At 43.5% G+C, this 24,494-nt stretch overlaps 1 protein-coding gene across 2 annotated transcripts in view; it reads left to right on the top strand.

The window, feature by feature from the left end:
* The window catches only part of grik4 (glutamate receptor, ionotropic, kainate 4), a gene marked incomplete at both ends in the record, with an annotated part of 153,662 nt that overhangs the window by 100,921 nt on the left and 28,247 nt on the right, over window positions 1-24,494 (top strand). For both annotated transcript variants that reach the window (XM_084064174.1, XM_084064173.1), the window contains 3 exons: window positions 3,996-4,106; window positions 8,208-8,411; window positions 11,494-11,607. In XM_084064174.1, coding sequence (XP_083920300.1) covers window positions 3,996-4,106; window positions 8,208-8,411; window positions 11,494-11,607 — 429 coding nt within the window. The remainder of the gene's footprint in view (window positions 1-3,995; window positions 4,107-8,207; window positions 8,412-11,493; window positions 11,608-24,494) is intronic.

The raw sequence follows: 24,494 nt of genomic DNA, 5'->3' as shown, positions 1-24,494 counted from the left end.
TTTATAGCGCCTTTTCCAAGTTTCATTCACACACCGACGGCGGAGGAAACCATACAAGGCTGCTCAATGGGAGCAATTAGGTGTTCAGGGTCATGCTCAAGGACACTTTGGCACTAATTCTGGGGGAGCCCGCAGCCCGGGAACCTGTCGGTTCCCAAGCCACTGCTCTACCTCCTGAGCCACTGCCGCCCCCATAACATTGTACTGTAGGTCTTTTACAACAGTCATTCAATGGCGTTGGCTCGTGTTTCCACCTTGATAACAATTAAGTTAAAATGATGCCCTGATACAAGACCAACGCTGTAAAAATGTATTAGTGTCCTTAGTGATGACTAGAGTCATGAAAGATAACAAGCAGCCATTCTGTTTCTAATCAGCTACAGGAACCATTAACACATTAAATACGGGAACGGATTGAATGGGTCGCTATGAGCTATGAGCTTGTATGTCTGCTATTTTTGAATAGCCAAAGAAATGACAAAGATGCGTTCCCGGTCTTAATGGATTAATGGGACATATGAATCAGGGACGTAGAGGTACTGTAAGACTGGCACCCAACACCATAGAGACCCGGGGCTTGATTCCCCGCAGCGGTGCCCCCGGCTTGGTCTGGCACTCCAACAACACAGTTGGTAGTGGGACGGTAACGTCGGCAGGGGATTATTGTGTCCTCCGCTGGGGGGTCAAGGGGCCTGTTCTGTGGGGGAAGGGATGGGGGGGGGGATACATTCTGTGGCCATCATGGGGTTGGCAGCAACAGGGACCGCGGGAGACTTGGGGATTTGCCGGCGACTACATTTGGAGTGAAGATACATTACATTTGTTTGGTTTTATCATCAACACCTGTACATTATGGATAAACAGAGGCGATGAAATGAAAAGATAAGTGGAATACAGGCAGAACGAGAGGAGTGGCGAAGTGAAGCCTCACTGGAGCTCTAATGAGAATGAGATGTGTGTCTGCTTCATGAGATTGACCAGTAATTGTCGTAACTAGAAGCTCGCCCCCGCTGCGCGGGGGCTCGCGTCTAGCCCGCGGCCACGCCCACGTAGCGCCCGCGGCCACTTGGCAACTCATATAAGTGGCGTAGCGTCATGAGGGCCAGTGGGGCCGTGGCTCGGTCAGTGAAGACCCTGTAGTGCGGATGATATGTGGCATAGAGGGGCAGATTGTAAATCCCCAGAGGAAACATCCGTGGGCTACCATTGGTTCAGCGATGTGTGCGGTCGCCCTGCGGCCCCTCCTCCTCCACCAATGTGCAGTATTGAGAGCCCTGACGTCACAACAATTGGAGCGATGGGCACTGCACTCTGGTTGGTTAGGGTACACCTAGGGCCCAGGTAGAACCCAGTTAAAGCCTGCATGGGCAAACCCAGTTAGGACCCGCCTTGGTCCCACATAAACATGGCTAGTTGGGGCCCACCTAAGGGCCAGGTAGAAGCTACTTATAGCCTGCATGGGCATCGCAGTTGGGACTGAAGTGGATGCCGCTGACATTGCTGACATGGGGTCCATATGGTTTAGCCCACCTTGAAACCATATGGGAACTACGCTGGCATGCTGGCTGGAATGCAAACGCTGCATCATACCTGTAGTGTTTAGTTTGATGTTGTGTGTGTAGCAGATATACCTGCAGTGTGTAGACCAATGTCCATGTGAAAGTCAATGCCCAGCAGTGTTTTTTTTTCTCCAGCAGAGTTTCTAGTGTCTCTGTCTCTCTCTGGAAGAGGTTGCACATGAACTCTGCAGCCGCACTGAGGCGCTCCAACACAAACACTCTGACATTAAGCTGCTTCACACAACAAACATCAGCACCACGCTGCTGTTTGTCCAAAAGACACAATATCTCCTCTCCGACCGACGTCATGTGTTCATGTATCGACAGCCGTACAGACTCCTTTTGACACATTTTACCTCGTTTATCCAGCTCTCACTGACTCTCCACATCGGGCTGTTATAGCGCCACCATGAGGCTGATTAGAGAAATCTCAAGTGGAATTTCTTCCTCGGCATAGTGGGAATGTGGGTGCAAAGTTGCACGGAAAGTGCATGCTGTGTTCATAATGTGAGGCATTTTGGTCCAAACGGAGCAGTCCTGCAGACTTTGGAAGCCATTTTAGCCAATCAGGATGGAATATGAAAAATCTGAAAGAGCCTTTTTTTTTAATGACTGTGGAGATACTGTGTACCGATTTGCGTGATGTTTGGGCAAAATATGTAGGAGTACTGTGAGAAAATGTGTTTATCAAAAAGCGGCCTCCTGGTGGCACTGTAACAGGGCCATGTGAAAGAAATAGGGCAGAGGTTCTGAATTGGCATCCAGGGAGTGTGTGTGCACAGTTTCGCTGCGATCAAGTCAACGATGTGAGAGATTAGCTATCACAGACGGACGGACAGGGGGTGAAACATAGTCTTGCGCCATGCCTTTCGGCCTGGCGGAGACAATAAAAAAACGAAAGTAAAGGAAATGACCATTTCTGCAACGAAAGTAGTCAACAAACTATACTATAAAAACATGGGCCACATTGTCAAATAATCTAAGAAAGAGGCAATCATGTAGAAAATAGCCGATCTACAAGCTTACAAAGCCTCTCAACGTGAGGCGTTTCGAACTTGTAGATCGGCTATTTTCACAATATTTACTTGTGGAACGGAGTCAAACAGAATGGGGGGGTCCCCAGATCAAGTACGTTTATTTGGGGGGGGGGGGGGGGGGCGGCCTGAAAGGGTTGATAAGCACTGATCTAATCTGAGCGAAATTATCTGAATTTACTACATGACCATAATGCAGCCTCACATGCGTAGCACGGGGCGGTCCTGCCATTACGTTAGTTACTGTAGTTGCTGTGGAGCGACATAGTTCTCCAGAAGACACACACAAACATACACCATCTGCAATGGACTAACTGAGCAGCAATATTGACATTCACCACACGAACGTGCATTGTTGACAAAGTGATTGCACAGCCGCTGCAGGCATGACAACCACGTTAGCGTTAGCGACATGGCAGCTATCACAGCGCCCTGTCCGTCGTCGCTGCGACTGACTGTGATTAGCCTGGGTGCCAGCCTGCTTCGCTACGTTCGGCGGATTGTTTTTTCTTTCTGGAGAGTGAAAAAAAGTCCGCCGAACGCAGCGAAGCAGGCTGGCACCCAGGCTAGACTGTGATGGCTACAGCCATAGATATATAAACACTACAGCAAGCTCTCTGAGATGCCATTGTCTGGAGACTGCTCTTAGCGTGACACGACCAATGAGAGTGAGCGCTGTAGTTGTTGCTAAGATACGGTGGCGTCTCTGCCCCATAGCTTGTAGATCTCTCACGCATGATTGGCGTAGGCTGCGTTGCCAGGTCTGACTGTTTGTATAAGCGATTGTGGGCTTATTTGGGTGCACTTTTGGGCTCGTCGTTTCCATAGACCACGGCAGTGCTTATTTCTTTCCCGTGACCGATGTGGCAAGAGAAGGTGCAAAACGAACCATCCGGAAGTAGATTGCGAGATGAAATATATAGCACTTTTTGATTATTAGAGAAGGAGACACATGTGAAGGTGGAAAATGAAATGTAGTAGATTATATAGTTTTTCATGAGGGATTTTTGTAGCAAGTTGTGAGAGAATTGGGCTACTCCTGTGGGCGGGGGGCTGATTAGAACCATTGGGGTTTGAAAGGAGACGCTCTCTGTTTGAGTGGAAAGATGAATGCATTGTGTTGACCGTGATTGAACACATGCTCTATCCAATGTTTTGCTCTCAATTTGCTTCATGAACACAAGTGCCCCCCCCCCCCTCTATCCATCTACCGCCCCCCCCCCCCCCCCCCGTATTTGTGAAGGTCAAGGGAACTCTTTTCTTAAGAGGATAGTGAAGGTGAGTGATATTCTCCCTATTTCAAAGCTTAATAACCGTGTGTGTGTGTGTGTGTGTGTGTGTGTGTGTGTGTGTGTGTGTGTGTGTGTGTGTGTGTGTGCGTGTGCGTGTTTTCTCTTTGTAGATTGGCCAGTGGCACTCTGAAGATGGACTATCCATGGAGAGAAAGAAGCTGCCATCAATCAATGTGTCAGACACTCTCTTCAACACCACTCTTACTATAACAACAATATTAGTAAGTACAATACACACACACACACACACACACACACACACACACACACACACACACACACACACACACACACACACACACACACACACACACACACACACACACACACACTTTCAAGAGTTTCCAGTTGGAAAATGTCATGAATAAAAGTAAAACAAATCAAAGAAATTCCATAAATAGTTATTTAAAAAAATGGAGATGTTGTAGATCTGCTATTTTCAAAAGATTTGAATAACTGTTATACATAATGATACCTTGTGAAACACCACATTCTGCATAATGAAAATACTTTAAGTATATTTTTATGCCAATACTTTTGGTACTTTTACTTTATTTTGATTACCAGACCTTTACTTGTAACAGAGTGTTTCTACATTGCAGTATTGATATTTTCCCTTAAGTAAATGTTGTTTTAGTTTTTCCACCACTGCAATTGAATGCATAGGCAGCACATTATACCAATTGTAGATTAGAGTACAGGGGTTTGGAGAAGTGACAGAGATCCACCTGGAGTTAATGGAGTAAAAATCTGAATTTAACTTTAAAATAAACTAGCTAAATGAAAGATTAAACCCAGGAATGATATAGCATGAACATTTATCTAAAGATTACAATAGTATTCAAAGTATTTAAAAAAAAAACTCAACTTTTAGGTAGCCTACATCTAATGAGAGTTACTGTGAAGCCACATCAAAGTCTTATTCCAGCCTTTCAGACAGCATGCACACAGACAGACAAAGACCATGAACTGGCTGTGATCTCTCCTTTTATGTGATGGTAAACAGAAGCATGCACACAATAAACATGGTAAACGCACTAAACAGTAAACACCCAGGAGCAGCAATGGGAGAATAAAGGGTTGAGAGGAGGTGGCAAGTTTACAAATGAGACAATATTTCCACAAATATATGAGGGACTGAGAGACAGAATGAGGGACTGAGAGACAGATGAGGGACTGAGAGATAGATGAGGGACTGAGAGACAGAAGGAGGCAAGAAGCATCTCCCCCCTTTGTACGTACACATACTATTATCTTTTTTTCGTATTCATACATAATCTTTTTCTCACTCAAGCCAGGTGATTTAAAAAAAAAAGTATTGAGTGGGAGACAAGAAGTGACTGTCTTTAAGATGAATGAACACAGATGATTGAATATTTCTGTTTCCACGTTCAATTTTCTCTAGTGAAATTTCCCAATTCTGTTTCATTCAAATTACTGCTCATATTATAGACATCCCATTAAAGCCTTAGATCACTGGTCCTATTCAGAAGTGCAAGGTTAAAATTGTCAAAGATGTACAGTCAAGAATGGAGAAGAATCCTTCTCTACTGATTTAATATGCGTTCATGTTTCTCTTCACACAGGAGGACTGCTCAGCTCTGTGAGAGTCTCATACAGTACATCTGAACTGACAGTTTGATAGTGCGTGTGGCCTGGGGATAAGAGCTTGATTTTAAAAACCCGCAATTCTTTATATATTCAAACTTACTGCTCTAATGTCTCTCTCCTGTGGTGTGCAGAATAAGCTACAATAGCTGGACTGTGTTTGTGATCTGTCTTTCATGGAAGACAGCAGTTTTCTACTTTCCTTTTCTGGTCCAGAAAATTAAATTGCAGAGGGGTCGACAACCGCACTTATGACAGAGAGAGAGAGAGAGAGAGAGAGAGAGAGAGAGAGAGAGAGAGAGAGAGAGAGAGAGAGAGAGAGAGAGAGAGAGAGAGAGAGAGAGAGAGAGAGAGAGAGAGAGAGAGAGAGAGAGAGAGAGAGAGAGAGAGAGAGAGAGAGAGAGAGAGAGAGAGAGAGAGAGAGAGGAGTAAAAGAACAGACAGGGGGACAAACAGGTACATTGTTGTGTGGATAGCAGCCAGTCAGTCCCATTTGTTATTGATCGCCTCTAGGTTTTTATGGATGTGATTGATAGGTTGGTGCCAGGTGTAATTTTATTAGTTTGTACTTAACCAGAGGAGGAGGAAGAGAACGATGGAGAGAGAAAGCACGCTGTATTTCTTCTAGTCCCACTCTGAGAGCGAGGGTTAGACTAGACGGACACTTTGAGATAAATATAGAATGCTTTTTACTCCATCATCAATCATCGATTAAGCTAGAAAGGGAATAGGTCGTCCTTTAGATAAGTGTTGTGGTGGGACATGCACACACACACACACACACACACACACACACACACACACACATACACACACACACACACACACACACACACACACACACACACACACACACACACACACACACACACACACACACACACACACACACACACACACACACGCATGTTCCTGACCTCTGCTCAGTGGGTGTGAAAAGCCATTAATTGAAGGCAGCAGGTCTGTTTGTCTCTTGCCTCTCTCCAGCCGTGGCCAGGGTAATATGCAAACTGGCCAATTAAATATCACCTCTTTAATAAGTCTGTTTTGCCAGGGAACGGAAGGAAGGGGAAAGGGTCTGGCTCATCCAGGCTTGGGCTGCATTGCTTGAGGAGTTACGACAGTCTGTGAGCTGTGAAATTAGCATTTATATTGTACCTTGCTAACTCTGGAGGAGCATAAGCACCGCAGAGGTGTCACAATAGGCCAGCGAGGTGACATGCATGGCTGCTTTAATGAGTTCATAAACAGACAGACAAATTGACATTCATAGAGTGCTACAGTACACACAGTCACTGATTGTCAACCGCTGGCTGGCTGGATGAACAGTTGGCCACACACACAGAGCTGGTTGTTCCACACAGAATAGTTGATACTACTATTAATCAGAATTGAACAGAAGGCTGTGTTAGGTTGTAGTGTCCAGGCCCGCCACCCCACCCTCCGGCCAGATGGGCCCACATTGTTGCTACAGTATTAAAGCAGTTGTGTCACAGTAATGGCAGTGGCTCAGGAGTGTCAAAGTGTTCTTGAGCAAGACACAATGTCCAATGTGCATGTTGGTGCCTTGCATGGTTGACTCTGCAGTCAGGTGTGTGAATGGGTGAATGTAATCCACATTGTAAAGTGCTTTGGAGAAAGGCACCATTTACCATTTGACAGTAACAGCTGTGCCACCCATTGTGCACTAAATTCTCTCTGCTCCCAATTGCTCCCAACTATTGCTCCCGACTATTATGGCTTCTTCTGAGGCAAATCCATCAGCTGCACAAAAGAGCACATCCAGCTGTGAAGATGGCACCAGGTTTACAATGACAACCAGCCACTGTATAAAAGAACACATCCAGCTGTGAGGATGACAACAGCTTTAAAACGCTGCACCCCTTGTTCTGTAGCACAGCACTTGCTGCTTTGTCTGCCTTCACAACAAAACCATACAAAAATGGCTGAAATGATGTACTAACGGGAAGAGCAGTAAAGTGTGTGGTGGATCAGTGAAGTGACAGAATTCTATTTTTATTTTTGAGACTGAAGAAGGGCGAAGTACCCATTGCAACCTTGTATCCAAAACTGTTACTTTTTTTCTTGACTTGTTTCAAAAGTAGCAGATCTACAAGCTCACAACATCACTTTGCGATTCTTTGAGATAATATTATATTGGCTGTTCACATCAAGTCACCACATCATGCTTATTGCTTTTGGTCTTTGAGCTTGAACAAAAACACGTCAACATTGTTTGACTTCTGTTTTGTTCTGCTGTCAATATTTATAACAGGGTGGAGAATGTCAGATGACAAAGAAGGGTACAATCACTTGTTAATCATTGTTTATTGGTTACTGATGTCGCCAGAATGTAATCAAAGTATTCCTGTGTATGATGTTGTGCAGCCTGTGAACACCCACTTGACAGTTGCATTATTTAAAAAATAACATGACAAGAAAATGTTCACTCTGTAGTTCCTTAAATCACCCTACTCGATCAACATGGCAATATAAGCCATATTAGGAGACAGTTGAACAGCTCAGAAACAGTGTGAAAGAGACAACGTGCTTTTGCTGGAACAGATTAGTCTTCTCCTGATTTACAAGACCTTACTCTTACTTTTATAGTAGGCAGGCATACGTCCATCTAAACATCAGGCTCTAGATTCTAACCAAAGTAAAAGTGTTTCAGTGGAGAGAGTGTGTAATCAAAACTGTATGGTGTTTTGTAGGAGAATCCATATGTGATGCTGCGATCAAACCACCATGAACTGGAGGGGAATGAGCGATACGAGGGCTTCTGTGTGGACATGCTGAAGGAGCTGGCAGACATCCTGAAGTTCAAATACCGTATCCGGCTGGTGGGAGATGGGGTGTACGGTGTTCCTGGAGCTAATGGTACCTGGACTGGCATGGTTGGAGAGCTCGTGTCAAGGGTAAGATGGAGATCACATGGAAACATGCATGGCTACATTTCACACATGATTCAAGCACAGACATTGTTTAGACTGTGAGACATCTGTGTGTGGTTGGGGTGCCTGATGGCTCAGATATAGTTAGTGCACAGACCATGTGCTCCTTGTGAGTTTGGTTTCTTCTGTTTGGTTTATTTTCTTCCTTGTTTTCCTGTCGCTCTATATACTCTATATCTAATTAATCAAGCATAAATGCTGAAGTTGTTCATTTTTTCAGAAAACTTTAGATTTAGAAGCCGTTTTTAGAATCGGCCTCATGTCTAAATGGGTTTCTTACTTAAATGGGGAAAAAAAACTATGTCTGTCACAGACAATATATTTTCCAATATTTTGATATTTCTGCACATATTTCCTGGTTATTTTATGCTAGTAACACAATAGAATTGTCACATATTGCCACTTCAATAGTCATGAATATATACATGCATAAATAGCACATCTGCACACCTGAGTGATTGTTGCTATGCAGCCTGCATTCATATTGCTCACACAGTCAAACAGAAAGCCTTTTCCTCCATGCCATATACTACATTTTTCCACAGAGCAGTTGCTTTGCAGCTTATACGTTTTGTATTTTCAAAAACGGCTTGTTGGTGGCTCGTTTCTTGCCAGCTCCTTTTCTAAAGCCTGCAAACTGACCGTAACATGGTTTGATTTCTGAATCAGAGTCTACTTGACCTGGTGCTAAATCTCTGAGTGAGATTTTATTGTCTTCCGGCCATGCTGCTTGTAACTGTTAACAGGCAGGGTTGGTTAGATGAGGCAGTTGACATGAGAGCTGAGTACTGGAGAACGGAAAGAAAAGGAAAAGAAATGAGAGAGAGAAGGGATACATGAAAGAGAGGGAGTTGGAATGGATCTTAAGAAGTCATCTGTCTTAATTCTATGGGCTAATGGAGGGCAAAGCCATTAAGGAAATAAAGCGCCTGAACTTTTTATTGTCACAGCTTGCCCCCCCTGTAAGTTATCTCAGCTGACACAGGGCATCTGTCCCTTCCTTCCCTATGACACCCTGGCCATCTCTCCAGGTGTCCTAGACTCTTCTCCCTCCTGGCTACCAAGTTGTAGAATGACCTCTGACCTCCAGCTCAAAGGCGTGCTGGTGATTTCCACAGTGTCATGGAAGAAAAGCCTCCAAAATGTAATTTCTCCCCAGATCAAACTGATGTCCTTGTGTGGGAGGTGCAGTTTTGTCAATAATGAATCTTAGCAGATGGTGTAAAATGATCTTGGGAAGAAATAACTAATATAGTTAATACATCTGGAAATAGTCCAATGAGTGACGTGTCCCAGTTCACTTTGTTCGTATTTTTACGTGTCGGTTTGGATGACACTTCGGAGAAGCGTACTAAACTATACCACTTCAAGGGATTCTTAACAATGTGAAAAAGACAAGCATAATATTTTATTTTGGAGACGTATATCTGAGTGTGCCTCGCTATAAGCTGGTAGACCTGGTCCAAGCAGGCAGGCGGCAGACAACACCAAAATTGCACAAACAGCGAGTCCCCAAAACAGCAAACATAAAAGGGAAAACCTGCCACTGTGCCTCAGGAAATTGCCAATTCACCCGTCTGACTCATGCAAAATAGGGTCCTTATGCTGAGTTCGTTCACACTACACGATTATACGTAGCTCCATTCATCCACTCAATGACATTTCTGGAGCTCGCCGAACAAAGACCCACATCAGAGGCAAGTCAGCGTTCACTCCCCCGGGTTTTGCTTGCTGTGTGTGAACGGTTCAAAGACGTGAGCGAAGCATGATGCCTCCTCGAGCACCCCCCAGATATCTGGCATGCTAGCTATCTGGACCTGTCTGCGTTTGCAAATCATGCAGAAATGTGACAGGCAATGAGAACACAAGACAGGTGGACACAGGTGCTTGTTTGATTTTGAACAGTACTTAAAGTCTGTCTGTCTGTCTGTCTGTCTGTCTGTCTGTCTGTCTGTCTGTCTGTCTGTCTGTCTGTCTGTCTGTCTGTCTGTATCTATCGATCAGGCATGCAGAACAGCTTCCACAGATTAAAAAAACAGATACACAAATACAGAAGCTGAGACGAAATTTACAGAATATAATTACTGAATTAATGGTGAATTAATGAGGGTATGGATATAATTCTATTGCGTAAACACCTCCCAGACGTCCATGTGCCGATAACTGAACTTCCTCTTCCATATTTGACATAGAAGCACAGCGCTGACATCAATGGAAATGAACATTCTATACATTTCTATTTCTACGTTTATTCTGCAGTTTATTCACTGCCAGTTGTAGTTGACTCTCTCTCACTCTCCCTCTCCCTCCACTCTGTCTCACCCTCTCTCTCTGTCTCTCTCTCTCTGTCTCATATTATTTCTCATGCAAATTCTTCCTCTCTCATTGTCTATCTCTCACTCTCTCTCATATGTATTCTATCTCTATCTCTTTCACCCTTTCACTCTCTCTCCCTCTCATATGTATTCTGTCATCTATATTCTCTCTCTTACTCGTTCTCTCATATTCATTCTCATAATCCTCTCATATGTATTCACTCTCTCTCTCAGTAACACTCATACATACATATTCACACACAGACCTTTTTTTTCGCCTATAGCGGAAGAAAAAACATGTGCGAGCAGATCGTCTGTGCGCGGCCAGTGAGAACGGCTGCATTCATTAACATGGAGCGGAAGAAAACCAGTGTCCGTGCACTTATGCTTGCGCGCCTGGTGGGCGGACTCATGCGTAATTGAGTCCGTCATGACGCAATGAAGCAATGATGCAGTGACGCTAACGTGTTTTCATCTCACGCTTTGGTAATGTCTCCGATTGTTTGGAACCATGAAGAATGGAACATTAGATAATTATTATGTAGTAGACCTATTATTATCCTCTATTCAACCAGTGAAATGGACGGTTATGGACGATTATGTCAAACACAAACGTGTGTGTGTGTGTGTGTGTGTGTGTGTGTGTGTGTGTGTGTGTGTGTGTGTGTGTGTGTGTGTGTGTGTGTGTGTGTGTGTGTGTGTGTGTGTGTGTGTGTGTGTGTGTGTTTCAGAAAGCTGACCTAGCAGTGGCGGGCCTGACCATCACAGCAGAACGTGAGAAGGTCATTGATTTCTCCAAACCCTACATGACTCTCGGCATCAGCATCATGTACCGTATCCGCCTGGTGAGTTAACCTTCATCCCCTCCCTGTTAATCCATCCACACGGCTGAGAGTCCACAGCCGGCAGTCAGCCACGTATAATTTTGCTTTCAACAGAAGCATCTCTATATACCAAAATCTTGCGACTCGCGTCGGCGCAACCACACTTTGCAATTTCCCAGAATTGCGAATATTCTAGTTGCCTCTTGTTCACCTTTCAGTGCATCCATCTCCCCCATCTCTCACTGTCCTGTTTCCCAAAACCCCATCTGGTTGTCCTGTGTCTGGATCATATCTGTTCTGTTCTTCAGTCCTGTGTTCATGTAGAAAACATTCATGGCATGGTAGATAAATTAACATTTTGAAAGGCCTATGTGGCTTAATATGTAGTGTGGCTCACGGACTTTTTCATTGCATAAATGTATGTTGGGTCACAGGGCTGAAGAGCAGAGCATATATCATAGCTAGTAGGAAGTATTGACAGGCCTTATACAAAACATGTTCTTGGGTTTACGCTTACACTTAATCCTAAAATCATTTCCCACAATACTAATACTTATGCCTGCTTCATAAAAAATACTTGAGGCAAAGCCACCATTCATTTATGAATATCAAATTAACTTTTAATTGTGAATGTGGTTTATAATCACCTTTGCTTCTGTAATAGAGCCAATTACAGATTTCCCTGTAGGTATTTGAATGTACCGCATGAGTGTTCATTTATTCATTTATTGAACCATGAAAAACTGAAGAAAGTAAACTGCACCCATAACCCCAGAGAAATTAATTGCACAAAGTCCTCTTTTATGTGCTCCTGTTCTTTGGCTGCAAACAGAAAACACATCGACAGTATCTAACTTTCGAGATCCATATAATAACCTGGATCTCAGTGAGAGGATTTTGTTGGCTGGGATACCAGACTTATCTTTGAGTTCCCTCTGGAAAGACCTTGCAGGGAGGAATCCCAGAGTGGAAAGCACTTGGCATGGTTCCAGTGTGCCTGCTCACAAATCTAAGAATCGTTACTTAAGATGAAATTTGATCTTAAGATTTTGACAGTGACAGGCTGTCTTATTCACACTGATGCCATCCTCCATGGTCCACAGAGAGAAAATAGAGAAACAAATAGTGAAGCAACATTCATGAAGGTGGAGATTCAATACCAGGGCCAGTGTTTTCAGAGCCCCATCAGGCCCATTAATCACCAGCCTATCTCCCAAACCCTCCAGCACTGGTACAAGCTGCATGGAGGGTTCTTTCGATTAGAACAAGCTCATTAGCAAAGCATACCAATGGGACATTTACCTTCCTCGCCACTCCCGTTTCCCCTCTTTTCGACTCATACTTTCCATCCCTCCCTCTCTGCATACGTCAATTGCCACTGAAATGCCCAGCAGCTAGGGGCTCAATTGAGTACTGGTGGGGGAATCAATCGATGCAAGCACCAGGTGCTATGTTAAATGGTGACTGCGCGGTAAATCGTCTCTGAATCAGCCCAGCAGGGGGTAGAATGACATGGTGTCAGGGAACTGATGTGGAGGAACATGTCCATTTCTGCCCCCTGCAGGGCAGAAGCTGTATAAACAGTTGCACTGCAGAATGATCACACACGTATCCCTGTTGAACAAGCTATCGAAATAAGCTATGTCCATCTTACGCTTCTTATCTTCTAAATTGTCCCTTTGTCCCATGACAGTTTCTCAGGTCTGTTAAGGGATGATTTCAAGAGTTTCTCAGCATGGCTTCACTATTTGAATTTCTGTGATTGCAAGTTTTTAGGTCCAGTCCATCAAGTATTGATTTTAAACCACAGTGCCTGCTGCTCATTTCAAACTTTAAATGAAACTTTCAGTCAGATCAATATCAGTGATCAATCTGATGAAGTAGAGGTGCCAATTGGGTATTAATTACCCGTAGACATGGCTGTTAAATGTGCGTGCGTGCGTGTACTTCTGTTTTTTGTGAGAACCAACCAGGCAGGAACATTTTCTAAGGCTTACAAGCCTGTGTGCATCCTGATCTCTTCTGACAGGAACCTGCTGGTTGTTCCTGAGTCAAGTCTGCATTACAGCTTCATTTCTGATCACATAAAAAGGCTTCCCAAAAGGGCAAAGTACCAAAGTAAAAAAGATGTCTGCATATTTGAAAACTTTTGTCTGATCGTGTGCCTAGAAAACACTGTAAGGATGTGTACTTAAAGGTATTAGAAGTTCTTTGCATTATACAGTGGTCTCCCACCTTATCTTTTTTTTTTAAAAGTTATTTCTGATAGTGACAGTGAGAGAGACAGGAAAGGCGAAGTGAAGTCAGGAAAGGGGAAGGAATAAAGCCTCATTTTTATTTTATGTGGTATGCAATCTTACCAGGTGAGCCTCAGAGGTCAGGGTTTGTTTGTACCCACACTCACCTGAGGTTTTCAATTATTTATTTTCACAGAATTTAATGTTTTATGGTCATGATTCACCAGGAGTCTGGATGGCTTGATTCTAGGCTTAAAATAATTCATATGAATATTTTTGGATATCTCTATAAGAAAAATAATGGAGTGAATTTGAGTGGAACAACAACATGGCCACCACTGCTATGCCCTATACATTATGCAGTAGTAGCAGCACAATTATCAGGACTGAGATGCTGTCTGCTTGCCTTTGTGTGTTTCTATTTGTATCTAGTGATCACAGTCTAATTAGTGTCTAATTAGATAAAGTGTTTAGTTTTGGGTCAATAGAGATCACCTTAGATTGAAGTGCTGTCCTGAGGGCAGAGAGCTTCCTTATTCACTGTCTGTCCACGCACTGACCTAGACACACACACACACACACACACACACACACACACACACACACACACACACACACACACACACACACACACACACACACACACACACACACACACACACACACACACACTCTCTCACACACAGTTGACGGATGCCATTCATTTTCAATGGAGAGCATGCAATGTGGCTGTGCAATATGATATGGAGAGATTTTCAACCAGTTGCCGTATCTGAAGTTTGCATAAAGGTGGTTGAACCTAACTTCATGCAAATGCATGTCGTTGTTCAACACAACATTTCTCACCTAAACATTTCCTTAATTCCTCAAATGTTTTCAGAAACATATTTCAGTGTACTGTATAATTAGGTTTCGAGAGCCTATCAGGCTTCGAACCCTATTACATCTCTACACTTTCATTATTATTATTATTATTATTCTTCCGCCGGTTTTGCCAGTTCTGGCCTAACCGCCTGGTCACTTTTTATGAAATTCGGCAATATGGTAGAGGGCTATGCCAAACGGCGAAAACCCGAAACTCACAAACATTGGCCAAAGGGTGGTGCTGTAGCACTCAATTGAACATGCCAACTTTGAACAAGTACAACTCATGCCCTGTTTGACCCACAGCCATGAAACTTCGATGCACACATGCGTCTCCTCATGCCTAACAACTTTCACTGTTTGACTTTTGACCTCTGACCTTTAAATCTCCCACCATTTCGAATTCTATGAAAAGCAGTAAAAAAGACTCTTCCTTCGTACAGATTGAGCAATCTGTACGAAACTGTATACACATGAACTTTGGACCAATGCCGACAGACGTGAGCAAGCGGATTTTCCATAAGTGAAAACGTTAAGCTTTTATAAGCCAATGAATATTGCAGTTTTATGACAATTATTCATCTGCCCCTAACACATACATGCAGACTCACATTTGTTTGACATTTTGCAATATTGTAGAGGGTCCTTCCAAGTATCACTGAAACCAATCTTACTCCAATAGGTCAAAGGGGGGCGCTATAGCAATTTTTTGAAAATGCAAACTTTAAACAGGCAAAAGTCATGCCTCGTTTGGCCGACAGCCGTTAAACCTGCTTACACATGTGCCTTGACTCATGAAGAACACATGTATCACTTTGACCAGTAAGCTCTGCCCTTAGATTGTCTGCAATTTTGAGCAGTTTGAAAAACATTTAAATCCAGGATTTCTGAGCAATTTGCGTGAAACTGTGTCAAATACATGTTTGAGGCCCTTTTTCACAGGTTCAGGTGTGTTGGTTCAATAGCTTGATCGCTTAATCATCTGCCTTGAAACCATAGGGTAGCCGGTTCAAATCCCACCTCAGGTAGACTTCATTATAATTGCATTGCACACAACATGACTATATCAATGAATACATGTGCAATTGTTAAAGATGACGAGAAATGCATACTTGAAAGTAGTTATTTTCAATGTATGACGTACTTCATTCGCCCTTTTGTTTTGTTTTGTTGGATTCTCCCTTTTCACTGTCTAAGGCTGTGTATTGGATAGCTCCACCAGTAGAGTGTGAGTCTCATGTGCCGAAGGTCCCTGGTTCAAATCCCACTTATTACAGTTCACATTTAAATTGCATTGTACAAAACATGACCCTGTTAATTCAGATATGTGCAATGTTTAGACAATAACACGAAATGCTTTTGAGAGTAGTTGTTTTTTATGTATGACATACTTTCTTGTGAAAATAGCCGATCTACAATCTCACACCTTTTTAGATAGCAACGCGTTGTGAGCTTGTAGATCGACTATTTTCCACTAGTTTCCATTCCGAAATATATTGAGCAGTTTGAAAAACATTTAAACCAAGGATTTCTGAGCAATTTGCGTGAAAGTGTGTCATGTGTGTGAACTCCCTTTTAACTAGTACTATGTATGACATACTTTCTTGTGAAAATAGCTGATCTACAATCTCACACCGGAAGAACCTATAGGACGGAAAAAGCTATAGATATCAACAGACACCATCAGGGAGGCCATATCTTTAGCTCAATGAGAAGAGAGGCAGCCTGTGAATCCATAGGTCGCTGGTTCGATCCCTGTCCCCAACAATGCGTTCAGGTGATCATCATTTGGAATTCCCCCTATTCCCATGGATTGGATCCACCCCTCTCACCTGCTCTCACTCATCACCAATCACACCTGCCACATGCACAGTACAATTTTTAGGTACTTTTACTTTACTACTCTACTCTACTACAATTACAGCAGATGACAGCTTTAGTTACTTGTTACTTTGCAGATGTAATTATTAATACAACACCTACAGTAACCACATACAGCCGATCTACAATGTGACGCGTTATGAGCTTGTATGTATATAATAAGCAACCCATGCTGTATGATAACTTACCACATATGAAATCCAATTCTGTCTATCCAATGGCTCAGTCTGTACTGTGGCCATAGCTGAGTGGTTAGTGAGCCCACCTAGGGAGCCAGAGGCCCTGGTTGCCCCAGGTACGATTCCAGGCCAGGCCAGCAAATGTGTCGATGAAAATAAATTTGTCCCTGAGCAAGACTCTTAACCCCTAATTGCTCACAGGCCCTCATTGGAAACAAGACCGCAAGGACTTTCATGAACGGATCTGGAATTATCCTTATCCTTTACACTGTCTACCCACAAGTCTATAGGTCCCTGGTTCAAACCCCAATTTAACCGGTCCAAATATAATTTACTGAACAAAAATCATGACTTTGTTAATTAATGCATGTTCACTTCTTCTCTCTCGCTCTCTCTCTTACTGCCTCTCTTTCTCACTGCCTCTCTCTCTCTCTCTCTCTCCCTCTCTCTCCCTCCCTCTCTCTCTCTCTTTCTTTTCTCTCTCTCTCTCTCTCTCTCTCTCTCTCTCTCTCTCTCTCTCTCTCTCTCTCTCTCTCTCTCTCTCTCTCTCTCTCTCTCTGCCACTCTGTCACTGTCTGTCTGTCTGCCAGTCTGCCAGTCTGCCACAGTCTGTCTGTCTGCCAGTCTGCCAGTCTGCCACAGTCTGTCACAGTCTGCCAGTCTGCCAGTCTGCCACTCTGTCACAGTCTGCCAGTCTGCCACTCTGTCACAGTCTGCCAGTCTGCCAGTCTGCCACTCTGTCACAGTCTGCCAGTCTGCCAGTCTGCCATTATTCTCGAAACCGCTCATTGCTGCTTGCAGCTATATTTATTATTATTATTCTTCCGCCGTTTTTGCCAGTTCTGGCCTAACCGCCTGGTCACTTCTTATGAAATTCGGCAATATGGTAGAGGGCTATGCCAAACGGCGAAAACCCGAAACTCACAAACATTGGCCAAAGGCACTCACACTCTGACTTTTGACCTCTGACCTTTAGATCTCCCACCATTTCGAATTCTATGAAAAGCAGTAAAAAAGACTCTTCCTTCGTACAGATTGAGCAATCTGTACGAAACTGTATACACATGAACTTTGGACCAATGCCGACAGACGTGAGCAAGCGGATTTTCCATAAGTGAAAACGTTAAGCTTTTATAAGCCAATGAAAATTGCAGTTTTATGACAATTATTCATCTGCCCCTAAAACATACATGCAGACTCGCATTTGTTTGACACTTTGCAATATTGTAGAAGGTCATTCCAAGTATCACTGAAACCAATCTTACTCCAATTGGTCAAAGGGGGGCGCTATAGCAATTTTTTGAAAATGCAAACTTTAAACAGGCAAAAGTCATGCCTCGTTTGGCCGACAGCCGTTAAACCTGCTTACACATGTGCCTTGACTCATGAGGAACACATGTATCACTTTGACCAGTAAGCTCTGCCCTTAGATTGTCTGCAATTTTGAGCAGTTTGAAAAACATTTAAATCCAGGATTTCTGAGCAATTTGCGTGAAAGTGTGTCATGTGTGTGAACTCCCTTTTCACTAGTTCAGGTGTGTAGGTTCAATAGCTTGATAGCTTAATCATCTGCCTTGAAACCACAGGGTTGCTGGTTCGAATCCCACCTCAGGTAGACTTCATTATAATTGCATTGCACACAACATGACTATATCAATGAATACATGTGCAATTGTTAAAGATGACGAGAAATGCATACTTGAAAGTAGTTATTTTCAATGTATGACGTACTTCATTCGCGCTTTTGTTTTGTTTTGTTGGATTCTCCCTTTTCACTGTCGAAGGCTGTGTATTGGATAGCTCCACCAGTAGAGTGTGAGTCTCATGTGCCGAAGGTCCCTGGTTCGAATCCCACTTATTACAGTTCACATTTAAATTGCATTGTACAAAACATGACCCTGTTAATTCAGACATGTGCAATGTTTAGACAATAACACGAAATGCTTTTGAGAGTAGTTGTTTTTTATGTATGACATACTTTCTTGTGAAAATAGCCGATCTACAATCTCACACCTTTTTAGATAGCAACGCGTTGTGAGCTTGTAGATCGACTATTTTCCACTAGTTTCCATTCCGAAATATATTGAGCAGTTTGAAAAACATTTAAACCAAGGATTTCTGAGCAATTTGCGTGAAAGTGTGTCATGTGTGTGTGAACTCCCTTTTCACTAGTACAGGTCTGTTGGCCCAATGGCTTAATCATCTGCCTTGAAACCACAGGGTTCCTGGTTCGAATCCCACGTCATGTAGAATTCATTATAATTGCATTGCACACAACATGACTGTATCAATGAATGCATGTGCAATTGTTAACCAGTAAACTCCGCCCTTAGATTGTCTGCAATTTTGAGCAGTTTGAAAAACATTTAAATCCACTATTTCTGAGCAATTTGCGTGAAAGTGTGTCATGTGTGTGAACTCCCTTTTCATCAGTTCGGGTCTGTTGGCCCAATGGCTTAATCATCTGCCTTGATACCAGAGGGTCGCCGGTTCAAATCTCAGATGTAATTATTAATACAACACCTACAGTAACCACATACAGCCGATCTACAATGTGACGCGTTATGAGCTTGTATGTATATAATAAGCAACCCATGCTGTATGATAACTTACCACATATGAAATCCAATTCTGTCTATCCAATGGCTCAGTCTGTACTGTGGCCATAGCTGAGTGGTTAGTGAGCCCACCTAGGGAGCCAGAGGCCCTGGTTGCCCCAGGTACGATTCCAGGCCAGGCCAGCAAATGTGTCGATGAAATGAAATTTGTCCCTGAGCAAGACTCTTAACCCCTAATTGCTCACAGGCCCTCATTGGAAACAAGACCGCAAGGACTTTCATGAACGGACCTGGAATTATCCTTATCCTTTACACTGTCTACCCACAAGTCTATAGGTCCCTGGTTCAAACCCCAATTTAACCGGTCCAAATATAATTTACTGAACAAAAATCATGACTTTGTTAATTAATGCATGTTCACTTCTTCTCTCTCGCTCTCTCTCTCTTACTGCCTCTCTCTCTCTCTCTCTCTCTCTCTCTCTCTCTCTCTCTCTCTCTCTCTCTCTCTCTCTCTGCCACTCTGTCACTGTCTGTCTGCCAGTCTGCCACTCTGTCACTGTCTGTCTGTCTGCCAGTCTGCCACTCTGTCACTGTCTGTCTGCCAGTCTGCCACTCTGTCACTCTGTCACTCTGTCACAGTCTGTCTGTCTGCCAGTCTGCCACTCTGTCACTGTCTGTCTGTCTGCCAGTCTGCCACTCTGTCACTGACTGTCTGTCTGCCAGTCTGCCACTCTGTCACAGTCTGTCTGTCTGTCTGCCAGTCTGCAACTCTGTCACTGTCTGTCTGTCTGCCAGTCTGCCAGTCTGCCAGTCTGCCACAGTCTGTCTGTCTGCCAGTCTGCCACTCTGTCACTGTCTGTCTGTCTGCCAGTCTGCCACTCTGCCACTCTGTCACAGTCTGTCTGTTTGTCTGTCTGCCACTCTGTCACAGTCTGCCAGTCTGCCACAGTCTGCCAGTCTGCCACTCTGTCACTGTCTGTCTGTCTGTCTGCCAGTCTGCCAGTCTGCCACAGTCTGTCTGTCTGCCAGTCTGCCAGTCTGCCACAGTCTGTCACAGTCTGCCAGTCTGCCAGTCTGCCACTCTGTCACAGTCTGCCAGTCTGCCATTATTCTCGAAACCGCTCATTGCTGCTTGCAGCTATATTTATACATTGAGATTGTGTGTATTTCTTGGCAACTATGGCATGACAGTTCTGGAAAACAAAAACTAACCCCACCCAAAATGAACAGACTAACTCATAAAAACAAACTATCGTGTGATGCGTGTGAATGAGAGGGACTGTGGAAAGGTGAGGCTGCAATGAGCAGAGGTGGTGACGGTGAAGGAGTTTAAATACCTGGGGTCAACTATCCAAAGTGGGAGTGTGGAAGAGAGGTGAAGAGAGTGCAGGCAGGGTGGAACGGATGGAGGAAAGTGTCAGGAGTGATTTGAGACAAACGGTTACCACCAAGGGTGTGAGGGAAGATGTATAAGACGCTACTGAGGCCAGCCAGCCAGCCGGGGCATCTAGATGCGTTGTCCATCAGTCAGTCAATCAGTCAGACAGTCAATTAGCCATCCATCCGTCCGTCCGTCTGCCAGTCATTAAGTCAGTCCGTCCGTCCGTCCGTCCGTCCGTCCGTCCGTCCGTCAATCCGTCAGTCAGTCAGTCAGTCAGTCAGTCAGTCAGTCAGGCAGTCAGTCAGTCAGTCAGTCAGTCAGTCTGGATAAACTCTTTAAACTAATAAGGCCCAACAGCTCAAACCGGCAGGGCCTTATGGAGTCGGATATAATCAATCTGTCTCATTATTTCCAACCAAACGAACACCAGAAAACACTTCTGGAAAAAGGTTTATCATTCGTCCCCACATTAGACCTCTACAGGCAACAATCACAAAACTTGAGAACAGATGTGTCGAAATACCATCGCAGACTCAAATTAGCCACACATTTTGGAGCTGGAAATGACACGGAAATTCCGCGCTTCCATCTTCCATCCTACTGGGAACCAGACAATGACAAACTACCGGACAGCCTAAAGCAATTGATCCAGATGGACAGAGCCACAGTACAAAATGTACCAGGACACCTGAAAGAAAAGAATAACATCACAACGGATCAGGTGAGAGCTCTAAGATCATTAGCTAACAACCGGGACATTGTAATTAAGCCTGCGGACAAAGGGAGTCGTATAGTCATTCTGGACAGACAACAATATGTTTTTGAGGGTTTAAGACAGTTGAATAACTCAAATCACTATGTGGAATTGGAAGCACCCATTTTTGAACAAACAGCAATAGAGGTGAGGGGAATCATTACAAAGTTAAGGGAGAAAAAGTTTATAGACCATAAACAAGAAAAATACCTACGGGGCGAAAATTCCCCCAGGGCTAGAGTCCTTTATCTTCTACCCAAAATCCACAAGGATCCAAACAGCTGGACTATTCCTTATGAAATTCCACCTGCACGCCCAATTGTCTCGGATTGTAACTCAGAAACATATGCCACAGCAGAATATATTGAGTTCTACTTAAACCCACTATCTGTAAAACACCCAAGCTATATTAAGGATACATATGACTTTATTGACAAAATAAAAAACATCACGGTTCCTCAGGGTGCCTTCTTGTTTTCAATAGATGTTGATAGCCTTTATACCAACATAAATACATTAGCGGGAATGAAAGCAATCAGAGATATCTTTAAAAAGTATCCTGACAGACAAAGACCAGACGCAGAATTATTGGAACTACTAGAATTAAATTTGACCAAAAACGACTTTTCATTTGATGGGAAAACCTTCCTTCAGATCAGTGGAACAGCTATGGGAAAGAAATTTGCGCCATCGTACGCAAATATATATTTGGCTTTATGGGAAGAAACCGCCCTTAAAAAATGCAGATTCAAACCCACACATTATTTTAGGTTTCTAGATGATATTTTTGGAGTATTTGAGCACTCCACAGAGGAATTTGAGCAATTCATACGAGTCTTAAACACACATCATGCCTCAATAACAGTGAAATATGTCACAAACAAAGAACACATTGACTTCTTGGATGTTACAGTCTTCAAAGGGAAAGATTTTAACACCACCGGCAAACTGGACTCAAAGGTGTTTTTTAAGGAGACTGATACACATGCACTGCTCCACAAGACATCCTTCCATCCAACCCATTGTTTCGCAGGAATAGTCAAGTCTCAACTCCTACGTTTCAAAAGAATCTGCACACAAACAGCAGATTTTGAAAATGCCTGCAAAACTCTATTCACAGCATTAAGGAAACGTGGATATACAAGAACATTCCTCAGGAAATCATACAACACATTCCAGGAAGTGAAAGTAAGGAATGAGAAACCCACACTAGCCTTAGTAACCACATTTTCCAGCCAAAGTTTATTGGCAAACAGAGCCATCAAAAACAATTTTGAAAACAGGGGGGGAAACCTCCTACAGAACTTTAAGATAATTTCGGCCTATAGGAAAAACAAAAATCTGAAAGACTACTTGATCCACAGCAAATTGAAGCCATGGAACCAAGTAGCACGGGCAAGGCCTAACTACTTTAGCCCGAAACAAACGGTTAAAAACAGGACAAACAAAAACATTATTAGCCTAAGACAGAACATCACATACAACACCAGAAATTGTGTTTATCTGATTACTTGCCAAGTGTGTGGATTACAGTATGTAGGAGAGACAGGCAACTCCATAGCAATTAGAATAAGCCAACACAGGTACACCATTAATAATGAAAAAGATACCCATTTATTAATTGTTCAACACTTTATGACACATGGGATTGATGCCATAAAAGTATGCGGCTTGGAATTCAATGACTGCTGGACAATGGGACAGAGAAGATTCCATGAAAAAGAATGGATTACAAGACTTAGCACAAAATATCCAGGAGGCCTAAACTTCTAAACTGCCCAAAAAAACTGAAACTATCCACATATTCTTACTAAACTAAACAATAGAGTTGATCACCTACATCAACCACAAAGTTGTGGGGGAGATCTCATTGTTGAGCTAATGAGAATATCAATGAAGGCACATTGATACCAAGAGCCATCAACATTTGGACCATCAACAGGGAGCTAATTGTCTTCCAAATTGGAGGTGTGAACATCAGAACTGTGGATATGCTAACTTGTTTCCAAAACTGTATCCCTTCAGTATCTACCCCATAGTCCTAAAAAATATAGTGTAAACACATCCTTAAATGGAATTAGGAAATAGCTTTAACCCGAGGGTATGCGGTCACCCTGACTCAGAGATTAGACGCCTCTGCCCTGCACAGTCTAATAGAAAGCACAAAGCTTTTAAAAAATAAGGCTGCCTCATCCAGGCAGTGGGCCAGGAGCCACTTTGAGTGGTAGTTGGGATAAACGCAGTCAGTGGAACAAACGCAGTCCGCACCAATAATATTTACGATTCTGTCCCTATCAGTACATAACTCGGACGGCGCTGAGTCGACTAGCAGCCCAGCGGCTGGTCGACGCGGCCACTCGCGCCTGGAGGCGCGAGGGGGCGTCTCCTCAGCCTTAAGGTCTGCTGAGTCGGCGCGCCTCCGTCATGGCCCATAACTTATAATTATAAATCATAGGGAAAACACATCCTTAAATGGAATTAAGAAATGGTTTTACCTTTAGTCTAGGTAAACTTAATTATTTGCAAAACATGACATCCCTCATTCAAAACAGATGGCGAATGCATTCTTCTCTTTATAGGGCCTACACAGGTAATAAAATTGCCTGTGAGACCTTCATGAATTGAACCTCACAGTCAGCAGTCAGTCAGTCAGTCAGTCCGTCCGTCCGTCCGTCCGTCCGTCCGTCCGTCAGTCAGTCCATCCGTCAGTCAGGACGTCCGTCCATCAGTCCATCCATCCATCCATCCACCAGTCAGGCAGACGGAACTAGAACATACATTAAATGAGTGGGTATCAGGGGTATGTTAATTCACTTCAGGTGGTAAAGACTGGTCTCACACACACACACACACACACACACACACACACACACACACACACACACACACACACACACACACACACACACAGACACATTGTAAAATTACTTGAAGTCAACAATAAAAAATGTGTGTGCTCTAGGTCCGATAGGACACAACAATGGACATATTATGTCCATTATGGTAACTTATTAGGGCCTGCTTCAAACTGCATTCATGCATTTTTAAGTTTGA

Source organism: Gymnoscopelus microlampas (genome assembly GCF_963454915.1).
Source record: "Gymnoscopelus microlampas genome assembly, chromosome: 8".
Taxonomy (NCBI): Eukaryota; Metazoa; Chordata; class Actinopteri; order Myctophiformes; family Myctophidae; genus Gymnoscopelus; species Gymnoscopelus microlampas.
This window is presented reverse-complemented; position numbering and strand designations above follow the sequence as displayed.